The sequence below is a fragment of the Mesocricetus auratus genome, unplaced genomic scaffold (genome assembly GCF_017639785.1).
Source record: "Mesocricetus auratus isolate SY011 unplaced genomic scaffold, BCM_Maur_2.0 Super-Scaffold_100006, whole genome shotgun sequence".
NCBI lineage: Eukaryota > Metazoa > Chordata > Mammalia > Rodentia > Cricetidae > Mesocricetus > Mesocricetus auratus.
The window spans coordinates 69,483,420-69,499,621 of NW_024429190.1; the positions used below are offsets into that span (position 1 = coordinate 69,483,420).

General features: G+C 43.8%; 1 protein-coding gene across 7 annotated transcripts in view; it reads right to left on the reverse strand.

Annotated features, from left to right (window-relative positions):
• Ccdc158 (coiled-coil domain containing 158) overlaps nucleotides 1-15,177 on the reverse strand; it is a 54,416-nt gene extending 39,239 nt beyond the window's left edge. For 3 of the 7 annotated variants that reach the window (XM_021226038.2, XM_021226039.2, XM_021226037.2), the window contains exons 1-7: nucleotides 14,302-14,505; nucleotides 8,739-8,879; nucleotides 6,894-7,111; nucleotides 3,468-3,577; nucleotides 2,788-3,115; nucleotides 2,414-2,490; nucleotides 769-879 (exon numbers count right to left, since the gene is read on the reverse strand). In XM_021226038.2, coding sequence (XP_021081697.1) covers nucleotides 769-879; nucleotides 2,414-2,490; nucleotides 2,788-3,115; nucleotides 3,468-3,577; nucleotides 6,894-7,111; nucleotides 8,739-8,805 — 911 coding nt within the window. In that variant the 5' untranslated portion in view covers nucleotides 8,806-8,879; nucleotides 14,302-14,505. Of the gene's footprint in view, nucleotides 1-768; nucleotides 880-2,413; nucleotides 2,491-2,787; nucleotides 3,116-3,467; nucleotides 3,578-6,893; nucleotides 7,112-8,738; nucleotides 8,880-14,301; nucleotides 14,511-14,975 lie in introns of those variants that run through there. The other 4 variants (XM_040747427.1, XM_040747428.1, XM_005068139.4 and 1 more) reach the window with 4 other exon arrangements.
• Nucleotides 15,178-16,202: the final 1,025 nt, after the last annotated feature.

A 16,202-nucleotide genomic window follows, 5' to 3' on the forward strand; every position in this document is an offset into this window, starting at 1 on the left:
GGGAAAGAATGTAATTTACAACCTGGTGATCCTTTGCTGTCTGATGAGCCAGCCCCACCTGTATCCCTCAGAATTTATGTTTTATTTATCCCAGACCTTCCCCTGACCCTGCCACCAGATCTTGAGCATTGCTTCTAGGCCTTAGAACCCATCCTCATGAGAGATGTCACTTGCATTTGACAACAGCCTAGGTGACTTCTATGTTATCTTAGGACCAGGCCAATCCTGACACCCACAGCATTGCATTTGCCTCAGTCAAGCTCCCTAGACTCTAAATTGTGGTCATGATTTCTGAGTCAACAGTATCAACTCTTGTAAAAGAAGCCAGGTTTATTTTATAAAAACTATCTATATAAACATGTCTTAACCTCTGCTACACTCATGGGTCTGAGCTATTAGAAAACGTTTTTGTTTTTTGTTTTTTTCAAAACTGTGCCATGCTTAAATATGGCTCAAATAAACCAACTGGTGTCAGACTCTGGAAGTTTGGCTCAGGACCGGCTACCTAAGTCAGGCTGAGCTGAGTTTCATTCTTCCCTCTCTCAAATCCGTTTCCTGCTGGCCATGAAGCCTGCAGGGACCCCCACCGCACCCCATGGCACAAGAACCAGAATCACAGATATCAGCAGGGAGCTGCCAGGCAAGTATTGGGACTCAAACCCAGGTCCTCTGAAAATGCAACAAGTGCTCCTAACTGCTGCACCAATCTCCAGATTTAAGGGATAGTTTTTAAGTGACATCAATTTGAAACCACTAGTATACACATACTGAATGATTTCCAGTTGACTCTGGATACTGTTGGCTTGACTTCGAGCACTGCTGGCTTTCTCCGTAAGTCCTGTTATTTCGATTTCATGTTCACTTATCAACTGCTCAATCCTACAGAAAGAATGTAATGATTGTTATGATCCTGGAGATTCTTACCTACAACTTATCTCAAAAGTTAATGCTTCCAACACCTTCAAACTTAGTATTTTGTTTCAGTTTTACACATCCTACTCTTTCATCTGTGTGTTTGAGACAGACTTCCATTATGTAGTCTTGGCTAACCTTGACTTTACAGGCAATCTTCCTGCCTTTGCCTCCTTTGCTGCAATTACAGACCATGCCTGGATTTGTAAATGTTACTCCACCCCTTTCTTTCTGTCTGTCCTTTTTTAACTGTTTCTTTTTGAGACAGGGTCTCTCTTATTATGTAGCTCTGGTGTTCTAGAACTTGCTATCCTGACCAGGCCATCCTCAAAGTTACAGAGACCCACCTGCTTCTGTTTCCTGAGTACTGGGACTAACAGCATACACCACCACACCTGACAATGCTGCTCTCTTAATAGCAATTCTAGAAGCCCTTACTTACAAACAACCAACTAGGTTTTCAGAATTCAGAATCTAAGTTTCAGTGTCAGACTATGAGAACCAAGCAAGGAATGGTGTTGTGCGCCTATGGTCCTGTACTTGAGAAAGTGAAGCAGGGAGATCATTGGATTGCAGGAATTCAAGGCCAGGTGGGGCACCCGTGGGACCCTGTTATCAAAGAAAACCAACACCTTTGAGTATTTTGAATAATACATGCTACATAATGTAGTATATGTCATATGCTATCTCCAGGGAGATCTAGAGAAGGGTCCTATCAATAAAACATATTATGAATTCAAGTTTACAAATATTTACCTCTCACAGACTATTATATGCTTCATATTAGCTAATCAACAGATATGTAATAGATCACTCTTAGACCAACTGAGGCTATTCTACCTAGGCCTTAACCTTGATCACTATGGTTGTCTTTGACTGAGGCCAATCACAGCAAGAATATTCTCATTCTTGCTATCTGATCAGTCCTTGACAGTTGATCAAATTGCTATCCTTCAGCCTAAAAGTCTGTATCCATGGCTACCTTTAGTAAGACTCTTCAACCCTTATGTGAAATGTTCCACCCACCAATCCCTCACCTTCTTCCTTGGTTAGAAATCTCTGCTTGTCCTTATCATGTTGGAATTGAGCTTATTTTCTTTCCCTGTAGCAAACCTTACAGTGCTATATAATTTTTTTAAGAGATGGTTAATTTTTTGTTGTTGTTATTTATTATGTACACAGAATTGTCTGCATGTATGCCTGCCTGCTGGAAGAGGGCACCAGATTTCACTATAGATGGTTATGAACCATCATGTGGGTGCTGGGAATTGAGCTCGGGTCCTCTAGAAGAACAGTCAATGACCTGAATCTCTGAGCCACATCTCCAGCCTGCTATATATAGTCTTGAATGAAGCCTTCCTTATAGCTTCAATAGGTGTCAGAAAAAATTAATATAAGTTTGCTATGGGTTGATAAGGAAATATTTTTTTTGGAAATGCTAGAGAGACTGTAAATGGAATATAATTCACTGTGATTTTCTATGCCTCAGTCAGACACCTACCGATCTTGATGTTGTTGAAGTAATAGTTCTATTTTGTTCTGTGATTCAGTTTTCAGTGTTTCAAGCTGGTCCTCTACCTGGTTTTAAAATAGAAATATTAAGTTGGGTGGAGGTAATTCTAAAGCCTAGAAAATGCAGAGTTTCTATGAAAGGGATGCTTTAAAGAGATAAAAATAGAAATAATGCTACAATAAACTCTATGCCTGTATTTACAGCACTTGTGCTCTGGCTATACTTACATCCAACTGTAGGTAAACTGTCAAGAGAGCATTATGTTCATCTCAGAGAACAAAAAAATGAGAACCTGGCTTATTTTTAAGGATTTTTATAAGCTATCTTTCAATGCATTGTAATATAGTGTTCTCACCACTTACTGGAAATATCCTCCCTTTAAGATAAGAGATTTCTGTGTCTAATTCTCTTAGGATTTTACTAATAGCTGAGCCCAGGCTGCGGAAGTGTATGGCAGACATGTTGTCGTGTTCACATATTTTCTTGCCTGAGGCTTCTTCAAAGTCAACTAAGATTGATCGGATTTCTTGAAGCACACCTTCGTGGCTAAGCATCATTTTTCTTAGCTGCTCTATCTGTGTGCTGCTGTCTTTCAACATGTCCTCCTTAAGGCACTTGGCAGCTTCAAGCTCATGAACTGTATTTTGAAGCTGATTTCGTAACTCCTCCTGGGACTGACTCTCCCTTCGTCTATGAAACATATAAAAGAAAGAAAGAACACTGATAAAAGTCATTTTCACTCAATTTTACTACAAGGAGTAAAAAAAAAATATTGATACAGAATTTTGCTATATATCCCAGGCTGGCCTTGAACTCAATTATGTAGCTCAGGCTGGCCTTAAACTCAATCTTCTTATCTCAGCCACTCAAGTACTGAGATTACATGTATATGGGACTACACCCAACATTAAGAATAAAACCATAAAATAGTTTCTGGCTGGGGATGCATCTCACTGGCAGAACACTTGCCTAACATGCCCAGACCCTGGGTCCAATCTCTAGCACTGCTGGAGAAGGAGGAATTCAGACAACAAATCCCAACCTGATGTCGGCCATGGCATCTCTTTCCATTTGCATTTCCTGAAGTTTTGTCTGCAAATCGATGACTGACTGTCTTAAGTAAAACTTTTGTTTCTCATGCAGTTCATTGCTCTGAAAAAAAAATCACACAAATTAATCTATATTAAACCATCAAAACATAATTCCTACAGAAGACGATTATTTTCCAAGGGCTATTTATTTATTGTTATGTATACAAAGCCCCCTCACCACTAAAGTTCAGAGCCCAGTAAATAATTTCTTACCTAGGCAACTAGAAGACATCAGCAAGGTTCCCTGGCTTGGCCTTTTCTTGTCTATTTTCTGAAACAAATACTCCAGATCAAGGCAAAAATAGGAAAATGTTTTGTCCCTTAAAACTGGAAAACTGGGAAATTGTGTATACAGAAAAATCAACTTCTGCCTTCAACCTACTTAAATTCTTGGCAACAGCCACTACCATCTAAAACTATAAAGGTGGGACTGGAGAGATGGTTCTGTGGTTAAGAGCACTGCTGCTCCCGCAGAGGTCCAGGGTTTAATTCCCAGCAACCACAGGGCAGCTGACAACCATCTTCAACTTCAGTTCTAGGGAATCTGATGCCCCTTTGACCTCTGAGAGCCTTGCGTGCAAATGGTGCACATACATGCAGACAAAACATTTATACATATAAAATAAAAATAGTTTTTAATGTAAAAGCTCCGAAAGTGCTCAACTACAGAAAATGCAGAGATTGCCAAAGCCAGGCATTGAAGCATCTCCCTGCTAACAGTGTAGGATGAACAGCTTTTTAATCGCCTCATCGTTGAGTCTGAACAGAAAACAAAAACCACTAAAAATGATAAGATTCTAAAACTAGAGACTAAAATTAAGCAAACAGGAAAACCAAAAAAAAAAAAAAAAAAGATCTAGAGGAAACAAAGATAATGTAGGGATTTTACCCTAACCCTCTGCTTGCAGAGATTCTAGTACCATTCACAACGATAACAACCATACAGAATAGGAAGCCAGGCAGTGGTGGCACATGCTTTTAATCCCAGCACTCAGGAGGCAGAGGCAGGCGGATCTCTGAGTTCAATACCAGCCTGGTCTATAGAGTGAGTTTCAGAACAGACAGGGCTACACAGAGAAACCCTGTCTTGAAAAACCTTTAAAACCAAACAAACAAGCAGACAAAACAGAAACAAGAACAGGATTTTTTAAAGACTGGCCACACTAGCACACGCCTAAATTCCCAAAGGTTGGGAAGCTAAGGTGAGGGGAGGCCAGGTTGAAGGCCAGCCTGGGCTACAGTGAGACCCTGTTTAAGAAAGAAGACTAAAGAATGGAAGGCACAGATGAAGGAAGAGAGGGGAAAGGGGATGAAGAAGAGGGTGTTGGTAAAGGACAAGGAGAGGAAGAGGAGGAGGAAGCAGCAGCAGCTAGTAGTAGGCTCGTTGCTTAGTGTGCATGAGATCCTAGGCCAGCGGTTATCAACCTGTGGGTCACTACCCCGAGGGGGACAAATGACCCTTCCACAGGAGTCCCCTAAGACCTCTGGTAAACACAGATATTATGATTCATAACAGTAGCAATGAAAACAGTTTTATGGCTGGAGGTCACCACAACGTGAGGAACTGTATTAAAGGGTTGCAGCATTTGGAAGGTTGAGAAGCACTGCTATAGGCTGATGCCTACCACAATCAGAGGGACAGAGATAGTATTGTGTCAGATGCTGCAAAATCAAGTTAGAAAAGGAATTTCAAGTATCATGTGGTGTCAGCATCATCATTTAACCCACCTGCAGGACAACTCTTACATGATTACTTCCTACTGTAAATATCTCAATCACAAGACTGCAAGGAAGGGGCTGTGTCTTTTCCATCTTTATATATCTGGTACCTAGCACATTTCTGTTACGTAGGAATACAATAACAGCCCTGTTTAATAAGTATTAGAAACATCTCACAAATGTTTACTGGGAACCAACCAAGTGTGGCATACTCTACCAGTAAGTAAAAGGAATAAATTGGACATAGAAAATAAGGTGTGTGCGTGCTCTCTCTCTCTCTCTCCCTCTCTCTCTCTCTCTCTCTCTCTCTCTCTCTCTCCCTCCCTCTCCCTCTCCCTCTCTCCCTCTCTCTCTCTCTCTCCCTCCCTCCCTCCCTCTCTCTCTCTCTCTCTCTCCCTCCCTCCCTCCCTCCCTCTCCCTCTCTCTCTCTCTCTCTCTCTCTCTCTCCCTCCCTCTCCCTCCCTCCCCCTCTCTCTCTCTCTCTCTCTCTCTCTCTCTCTCTCTCTCTCTCTCTCTCATATGTGGGAGAACATCTCTTGGGGGTCCATTCTCTCCTGACACCTTGTAGAATCCAGGGACTGAACTCAGGTTGCTAGCTTGTGCTTGAGCACCTCTACCCACTGAGCCATCTTGCCAGTCCAGTTACTGTTTCTCTTTCTCTACTACTACGCCTGTGCTTCCTCTGTCTTATTGGTATATGTCTATGTCTTACTGGTATATTTATCACAAGGCCTCATCACTACTTGTTTATATGACTAGCTCATCTCCAAAACTATGAACTCCTTTGAGAGCCATGGCTTATTTATCTTTATATGCCATGTGTAAAATACAATTACATAATTTTTACATTTAATAAAATTGTAGGTTCACATCCTAAAGTCTTTATCTAGTCTGATGAGGCAGAATAACATACAAATGGACATAGTAAGATGTAGAAAATGTGTGCACAGGAACAACCTCAGTGCTGTCTAGAGGGAAGGCTTCAGAGAAGGGAATCCTTGGAGACAGCCCTGACAGGTTATGTAAGAGTCTTCCAGCAGTCAATAGCCAGGCATGGAAATCTAGATTAACAAGGTCCACTCGAGATAAGCAAATGGCTTAGTACTGCTGGAACAGAGGGTACCTACACAGAATGGGTACTGAACAAAGATAGCATGAAGCTCTTGTATATGCTGGTAAAAAGTCTAGTTTTTAGAAAGTAAACTACTGGAACTCAATCATACCCAGTTTGATTTTAATTTTATATGAGGTCCACTTGACATCTTAGCAAGCCCTTCTAAATTCTATCTAACCATTCTGTATGTATATATACATAAAATTCTACTTTCTACCATTGTTTGCAAAAGAAGCCAGGTATCATAATAGCAGGACAGCAGGCCTACACCAGTTATTAATAGCATAAGAATGACATTAACTATAACATTTCAAAGCATTCAAATTTTACTAAAATTGTATCATGAAACCAAGACATTATTATTACCAGAAAGAAAATGGCATGTAAACGTCTCATTAGCCCAACAGAAAGGAGAGGTCAAATTAACAGGTTTTGCTGATAGACCCATGGCTAAGGTTTTCTTTCTGGGGAGTTAAGTTTTATTTCAAGACAACATGTCTCCTTGGCCTACTGGTGTCAGATGCTAGAAAAGAATGCAACTCACTTCATTTAGTCTTTTCTGCAAATCTTTAACTTGATGGGAATATTCTTCTAGAACACGTTCGATGTGCTCTTTTCCAGGGTAAGGGGTGGCCTTTCTATGAGAATCAAGTTCCACTTCATATTTAGGGAAAAAAGGCATTTGTGTTAAAGTCCCAGTTGAAGATGGGTTTTCAATTATTGTAGTACGAATAGATGGCACAAAAAATGGGCTTGAAGAACCTAAACAGTAGAGAATTCATTAATTATTCATGAAGCAACTTTGTGGCAAATATTGTTATAGGGGTCCCTTTAACTGAGCCTGAAGGAGCTCAAGGTCTCAGGAAAATAGGCAAGTGAGACTGAGCACCGCAAAGAGCATCTAGAAGGACACGACACAGGGAGGGGCAGGCTGGGGACAAGGGCGGTCATTGGCCCTGAACTGGAAAGCCTTGTCCTGTGTATGAGCCATGCCAGTCAGGACAGGACAGGGGACACTCAAGAGTGGAAGCCCCATATTAGAGGCCAGTGGGCTCGAGACAGCTGGGATGTTCTGGGCGGAAGACAAGCGGCTGCCACACACGAGGATGAGAATACAGATCATGAGAGGCCTTGCAGTTATGCCAAGGAGTTTCGGTCTTACCCGGTATGGTATAGTTTTGAACCCAGAAAGAGATCTGGCCACAGGAAATATTTCTCAGTGGCATCAGGACTCTGCTAAGATAGGAGACACTGCCTACTGTATGTGGCAGCCTGGTGAGAGATTCATAGCAAAAGTCTTCCAGCAGCCCAGCCCCCACACGGTATTAGCTAGACTGATAAGCATTTACTGTTCCGGTGAGAATGCCAATTATAAGGAAAGGGCGCTGGCAAGTGATTGGCTGGGCATGCAAACAGAAGAGCGGCAATTTAGCAGTAAATACCAGAATCTGTAATAGCTGTTGTCAATCTTTGCAGTATACCAAATCATTTGAGAAACTTTAAAGCCTAAGCCCCACTCTGCACCTACTGAATCAGAATTTGCAAGTGTGAATCTAAGACATTTAAATGTTTAGAACTGAAAGGGCGGGGGTGGGGAGGTGTTGGCATGGATCATGGCTTCATGGCTGACAGTCACTACTTTCAGTGGGCAGGAAAACGGGAGTTCCACAGTAACACAGGGGAGGGCTGAGGCAAGAGACTGGTTACCGAAGTCCAACACGTGCCCACAGAAAGAGCTGTGAGAACAGGGAGAGTATGGGGCCGGAGAGATGACTCAGCATAATAGCACTTGTTGCTCTTGCAGAGAACCCAGGTTTGATTCCCATGAACCAGATGGTGGCTCACAGTCATCTGTAACTCCAGATCCAGGGAATCTGATGCCCTCTTGACCCCAGAGCGTACCAAGTATATACATGGTACACAAACATGCCTACAGGTAAAACACTCATACACATAAAATAAAGTAAATCTTAAAAACTAAATAAATAAATAAACCAAAACTTTAGAGGTCAATAAGTTGTGCACTTGGATCCTGATGGGCCAGAGTAAGGTCAATATTAAGAAAGAAGATGCTACACCTAAGGAGGAGAGACAATCTAACATTAGCTGAGTTTGACCAAGAAACACTGGACGACATGAAGGTATTAGGGAGACAGAAATAACTTCTACATCAAAGATAATGAAAACAAATGCTAAAACCAGATATGCTCAGTTAAAACGCTAGGTAATCTCTAATTCAAAAACAGAATTGTGAACAGCATAGTAGACATTCACAACCAAGTCTGTGCCTTGCAGTTAAACAAGGCCCATTCTGCACCAGGAACTGAGATGGTTATTACAAAGCCAGTTTCATTCTAATTTCCTTCATTTTGTTTTAGAAAATACATACCTCCATTGGGTGTGGTGCCACTTGATAAAAGATCCTCATTATTTGATTCACAGGATTTTGATTCCATAGTAACTCTTTTCTACCTCGTCTTAGAGATCTTGCAATAGGAATGTTTCCCTGTTTGGATGCGTCAGTTCTTGTCTATGAGAGATAAGGTATTCAATTTTATTACGGTCTTATGTGAAAAAACCTCATAGGTAAACAGGAACTGTCTTTTAATGCTTTTGAAATTTTTCCTCTAGAAAAAGTTATGTATACAGAAATATTTTATTACTACATAAAACTAATATGCAAGTCAAACCTTATTGTAAAACTTGATTTTAAGACCAAAGGGGGTTTTGTTTGTTGTGTCTGGACAGGGTCATCCTTGGCTGGCTTGGAACTCACTCTATACACCAGGCTAGCCTTGAATCACAGAGGATCAGCCTGCTGTTGCTTCGTTAGTGCTGGGATTAAAGGTGTGCTCCATCATGCCCACCTCCAAAAGGCTACTAAAGATAAACTAAAATTTAATAATCTGATTGGGGGCAGTTATGCTTTCAAGCCTCTTATAAAACTATGTTGCTAAATCATAGAACTTACCTCCCTTACAAGGATCTCAAATCAGCAAATTAGATGTCATTAGTTTAAAAAAAGGCCAAAAACTTTATTTGATGTTAAATATTGTTTATACTTTATATTTGGTCAGGAGGGTGCTTCTAAATTTGGAAAATAATGGTTGTGACCTAATTCCAAATTTCTCCTGATTTTCACTCAAACAAGCATAAAATCAAGATGGCAAACCAACAAAACTACGTGTATTGCGAGCTGTCAGCATCCTAAAGACAGAACACCTTCAAACGTCTAGAAACAGAGGATTCTCCCTCCGGCAGGGAACTGCTGCTGCAGAGAAATGGGAGAAGCAACTAGGAGAAGCTGATGAGCCTCAAACAACAGAAGCCAAAGCCCAGACCCCAGCCTGGACCTTCGGAGTCAGGGCCCTGAGTATGGGCTAGAGGGTTTCCCTGGAGATGATGTGCTAAAGGGAAGAGAGGATGAAAGAGGAGAAATTAAGGGCCCAGTAGGAACCAAACAGAAGCAGGACATTCAACCTACCCTCTGCACCTCCCGCCCCACCCCCCTACCATGGAGAAGCTACATGGGAAGAGGGCACATGAAACCCAGGAGCCCTGTTCTGAAATGAACAGAAGGAGCAAAAGCAGACGTCTTCACACAGAACGGAATGCACAATGTCAGATAATCTGCTTTTTAATGTTAGCTAATGACGAACTTCACTCCTAAGTTACACGTGTTAATATCTTCAGACATCCTTTATCTAAACCAACACATCCAACTGATACTGTGTTTTGCTCAGGACAGATATCTTGGATGTGGTAAGTCACTAGGCAAGAATCCTTGACTGAGTGATCTAACTTTAGTTCTATTGATTTTTTTAATGCTCTCACCAACTCTCCCCAGATCCACTACGGAATACCTTAAATGATACTTCTTCTTTCCCTTAAAAGCAATGTCATTTTACCAGTCTTACTCCATAAATATCAGCAAAACCCTTCCCCATCTGGCTTAAGCCCCCCTTCCCCACCAGACCCTGTGCTTTACAGCAAGTCCCCCTTGCTGTGCCCTAAGTATTGTGCTCTTTTATTTGCATCTACTTCAGTTTAGAGGGTAAAAGAGAGAGATTCAATACCATATTTCTGTCAATGTACACTGACCCCATGATCTTGAAACTAATGTACTAAAAAGAGAAAGGACATGCCTCTGAATAAATAATTTAATTGAGCAACTATATTTGAAACACAAATACAGTTTATCATCTCTTTCCATATCAAAACTGGTAAGCTTCAAGTAAGTAATCCCTGCACATAGAACATCTTACACAAAGCTTGGCATGCAGCAAGCATTTGATAACAATTATTGTTAATGCAATTTGGTAGTTTACATGAATAGTTTCTATTAATGACAAGAATAGAGCTGTCTCAGATCAAGACCAAGTTTCTACCTTGTGAACTTATAGTGAAGAAAGAAATCAAAAGTATGTATTTTTTAAATTTTCAGTTTAAAATATATGACTTTGGAGACTGGCCAGGTAAAATGAAGAAAACAGTAAAGAATGGCAGTGTATCATTAGGGTAGGTCTGTGGAGGAAGGCCTTTTTGAGGTGGTGTTCCATTTGGATGACATTTCTTAAAACAGCATACACAAAAGTGAGACCCCAGTACACACTGACAGAGAGGGCTAGTGAGGCTTCAGCGTGGTCACGGGATGAGGCCTGCTCGCACACATGTCCAAAAGGCTCCTTCTGGGTTACCCTGAGGAAAAGTTGGCGAGACCAGCAAGGCTGGGGTCCATGGCTCCTTTGGGGGCTCTGGGACTTGCTGTAACTATGGTCACTGGAGGGTTTTAACCAGAGAGACATATGCTCCTTCTGCAGCTGTGTGGAGAGGGCTCAGGGTGGTTGTGACGCCTGCCAGGAGGCAACTGCAGGAGTCCAGTACAGGGCCTCCAGCTAACGCTAACCAAAGATCAAAAGGAGCTAGGACTGGTGCTGGGCTGGGCAGGGCCATCTACAAATGGGATGAGGACTCTTTCTTGGATGATGAACATGTTCTAAAACTGAATGATGTGGCTGACTACACAACTCGGCAGTCTATTGGGAGTTACTGGACTGCACACTTCAAGTAGGTAAGTTATATCTCAAAAGGCAGTCTCAGGATGACTTATAAAGAGTTGGAAGCTGCCTGGATCCCAGAAATGGATCAGCTAAACTTGAGCACTACTTTTTCCAGAACCCCAAGAATGACAACACATCTTCATCCCAATTGCCTTGGAGAGACTGCTCTTAGCCAGGTTGCCATATTCCCCCCATGGAAGCACTCTGACCTCAGGTACCCATCTGTCTGCAACTCTTCAGTCGCAGCCTTAGGTGTAGGGGTTGTATTCTAGATGTGCCAAGTGGAGCTAGACACCTCAGTCGGTTGTTTTCTACATTTTGATTATTTGTGGCTTTTTATAATGGTCTCTGCTGCAAAAAGAAGTGGGTTTTTTTTGTTGTTTGTGTTGATGAGGGGTGAGAGCTATGCATATCTGAATGTAAGAACAAGCATGTAGAACTCAGAAATTATACTGGTTTAGGAAAGTGCTAGAAGTAGCCTCTCCACTAGGGTCCATGACCTCACCACCCTTGGGTAGGTGGCTTTTACAGTAATGAGAATGCATGGATTTCCTTGTACTGCACAGGCCTTAAGACCAATTAGACAGCTGTTGGTTACCCCCAAGATGTACGTGCCACTACTGCACAAGCAGGTTAGTTTGCCATGCTGGTCTCTGCTGTGATGCACCGCTTTTCCTTTGCTCTTTAGCAAGAATAAACAGTGATATGTCAGTTGAAAAATAGAAGTCCAAAAATTGACTTAAATGCCAGACTACCTCCTCATTATGCACCTGCATCTTCTTGCTCACAGAATTCCTTATTCAACAATTTATAGAACTCAAGAAAATATACAGTGACTCCACGACTACACTCACTGTTACCTCAGTTTAAAATGTTCATCCATGCAGGGCTCTGTACGACTTAAGAGCACTGCCTTACTTATTCAGTGTCCACAGTGGCAGTAACAAATTACCACACACACAGCAGCTTGAAGCAACCAACATCTCTCTCATGATTCTGGAGGTGATAGTTCAGCATCGGTCTCCAAGAGCCTGGAAGCAAGATGGGCAGGCTCCATTCTCCCAGAGCCCATTTCTCGTCTGTTGGTCACCACGGTTCCCTGCTTATGGCCACATCACTCTAGTCTGTCTCTGTAGTCTCGCCACCTTCCCCACCTCCTCCTGCTTCTCTTATGGCCTTGAGTTTACATTCATGATAATCCTTTCCTTTCAAGATCTTTGGTTTGGGGGCTAGAGATGGCTCCACAGTTAAGAGCACTTGCTCTTGCAGAGGACCTGGGTTTGGCTCCCAGCACCCACATGATGATACACAACCATCAGTAACTACAGCTCCAGGGGCTCCATGCCCTTTTCTGACTTCTGTGAGAACCAGACACTAACATGGTAGACATACATACATGCAGGCAAAACACTCATACACAAAAATGAATCTAAAAATTAAAAGCAAATCACAGGTGCAAAGATTTTTTCCCCCTCATAGCATTTACAGACTCAGGGATCAGGACCTAGTTTTCCAGGTGCCCATTAGTCAGCTTATTATGCACTTTGAAGACAGGTGGTTCAGAAAAGAGCCTTTTTAACAGATGCTACAGGTTTTGTTTCCTTGTTTTTGTTGAGTCAGGGTCTCTCTACATAGCCCCGGATGTCCTGGGACTCTCTATTTAGACCTCACAGAGATCCGCCTGCCCCTGCCTCCTGAGTGCTGGAATTAAAGGCGTGTGCCACCACACCCAGTTTTTAGATTCTAGAGTTTTAAAGTGGCTCACCCCAATACAGAACAGAGTCAGCCCCCCCAAAAAAAGAAACTGTAACAGCAAGCAAAGGCTTTGTATACACATCAAATACGTCTTCAACTGCTATTCTCAATTAAGGGTAAAATAGCACGATGTCATGAACACTATTTTACACACAACCAAAATAAATAGGTAACTGTGTTAAAATTTAAACTACAGGCCTGGAAGGACAGTTAAGCCTTAAGCACAGTTGCTGCTCCTGCAGTGGATCCAGTGTTCGGTGCCCAGGACCCACAGGGCTGCTCAAAGCCTTCTGCAACTCCTGTTCCAGGGGATCCCACAATCCCCTCTGGCCTCCACAGGCACCAGACACTCACATGGTGGTACACTTACACACAGGCAGGCAAAACACTAATATAAATAAAATAAAAATACATGCTTAAAAAAATAATTGTGGCGCAGAGGTGGGTTTCCAATTTTCCGCACTCTCACAGACCGTGTGTACACACATAAGCAGTCCTGTCTGATTCACCTGTAGGAGGATTCAAAGTGCTGGACTTTTGTTTTTTTTTATTTTCTTATGTGGGAAATAGTAGTCATCAGTCAACACACCCCGAGTAACAGCTCATGTCACTTGTCTTCTACATTCCCATGACCTTAAAGCAAGCATGACATTAAACAGGAGCAAGGCCTAGGAAAGCTGGAGTGGGGCCTTCTGTTAGGGTTGTGGGTTCTGATGGAGACTGTTGCTGATGGGGAAAAGCTGGGACCTGCAGTGGCTTACCAAGAGGGCTCAAGTCACACGGCGTGTAACAGAGCCATGTGGGATAAAAGACTGGTGACAGTCTGAGGTCCCGCTCCTGTCTGTCCCCAAATCTCCCCATCTCGTCCAGTGGCCTCAGGAGGCCACGCAGGAACAGAAGTGAACAGTCCCTTTGGGCCCAAGGATCGCTGCACCAACCCCGTAATCACAAAGACCCAGCTTTCCGGCCACTGCCCCTGGCCAACTTGAACTCTCCTAAAACCGCTGTACAAAGTTATTGGGCCGGTACCACGTGGGAACACAAGGCCATGGAAGGTTCCAGAAGTCACAGGACTTGATCCAGGTCTCTCGGAGAACAACCCAGCCCTGTCCCCTGGGTGGCAACCCGTCCTCATACCTGCTACCTACACCTCGTCCTAAGATACCGGCCGCAAGTCCGTGGGGGCGGTGGCCGCACCTGAGCGACCCCAGAACCCGCCGGCTCCCACTGCACCCCGAGGCCGTGGCCCGCGCAGCTGCCCCTCCTCGGCGCCCGACCCTCCACCACGCGGCCTCGCCCCGCTCGCTCCCGCCGCCAGCAGCTGCTGCGCGAGCCGGACTGACGGTTGGCAGCGGGGAAGCATGCAGAGAGAAGGGGCGGGGCGTGAAGAGGAGGGCGGGGCGGAAGGGGAGGGTCGGGGAAGATAAGGCACGAGAGAGGAAGGGAGGGCGAGAAGGGGCGGGGCGTAAGCAGGAGGGGGGCGGGCATGATAAGGCACGAGAGGGGCGGGGCGTGAGGAGGAGGGCGGGGCGGGCCATGAAGAGGGCGGGGCGTGAGGGGCGGGGCTGGCGGCTTGCGACGCCACGCCGCCACCTGACTCCTGAGCACTCCCCGCCCCCACGCCGTTGCCTAGGCAACCCGGAGGGCCTGGCAGGCCCCTTCACTTTTCCTACTGCCCTGCAACCCAGCTCCTCGCCTCACTCTTGTCACCCTCACTGAGGCCCCACAAAGATCCTCCCAGACACGGGCTGGCACAGACCCTCCCTGTGACCTGCGCGCTGAGGAAGGGGCAGGTTGACACCGTCACTCACCCTTGCAGTCCTGTTCCTCCTCCCCCTCTGCTCAAGTTAACGGAGGAACTCGCGTTTTGCAGCCCGCCTGTGTTTAGCCTGTGCTTTTATGGTGTGCCTCCTTCCGGAATGTTTTTCCAGGTTTAGACGAGTCCTCGGGGTAGCTGACCCTTCTGCCTCCGGAGAGCTGTTTCCTCCGCTGTGCTTCGGTTACTCAGTCGTTAACTCTAACTTGGAATTTAGCAGCTTGAGGTTGCTCATTCCGACTCCTGCGTGCTGTTCAAATTAGCATTCCAATGGAAGGGTTCCTGAGAGGCGGGAGTCTGAGAGAGACAACCTGGAGGGGTTTTGTTGATGTTTGAAGACAGAGACTCTCCATATAGCCCAGGCTAGCCACAAACTTGGGATTCTTCTTTCTTAGACTCTGCTATTACAGGAGTGCACTGATCAACTCTGGCTTTGAGATGTTGAATTCTGTTAACTGTCAACGTTAAACATACTGCAACAGCAAATATGTAATGTATAAATTGACTGGATATCAATAAACACTGCTTTTGTAATGCAGTTATGAATCACCATTAAAGACATTTTCTTAAATCATATCTTCAGTTTTTCCCTTTACTGCCTCAGAGACATATAGGATTACTGTATCCAGCACACAAACAGAAAATTAAACCATAAATATTTCTAGGCTCTGTGACCAGACAGAAAACAATTTCCAGTTAGTTTCTTTTTAATCTTTTTATTTCTATCAAAATATAAGTGTGTTCTTATGGCATAAAATACTTTAATTGCCGAATACGTGATTTTTATTGGTGTCTCATTTTTGCTTGTATCCCAGATAAAGGTTTTTTTTTTTCCTTCTCTTTTTGAAGTCTTGATCAGGTTATTTGAAGCAGCAAGACTCACCCTAAGTGTGGGATCCAGCCCAGATAGAAGAGGGAGGGAAAACTCTTATGAAGGTGAGTTTGTTGTTTCTGCCACCAGAACCCAGTTTGTTCAGCCTTCCCGTGAAAACCATGGGCTCCCAGACCTCCCGTGCCAGACTGGGCTTGCTAAGACCCCCCCCCCCAGCCTCATGCACTGAATAGTTCCAGTGTGATACAGGTCTTATTGTGAAAGCCATTCTAAGAAAGACTCTCTCAAATACACATTGACACTCTGGGTTCTGGTCCTCTAGGCCAGCGTTTCCCAACCTTCCTAGTGCTGAGACCCTTTAATACAGTTCCTCATGCCACAGTGACCCCC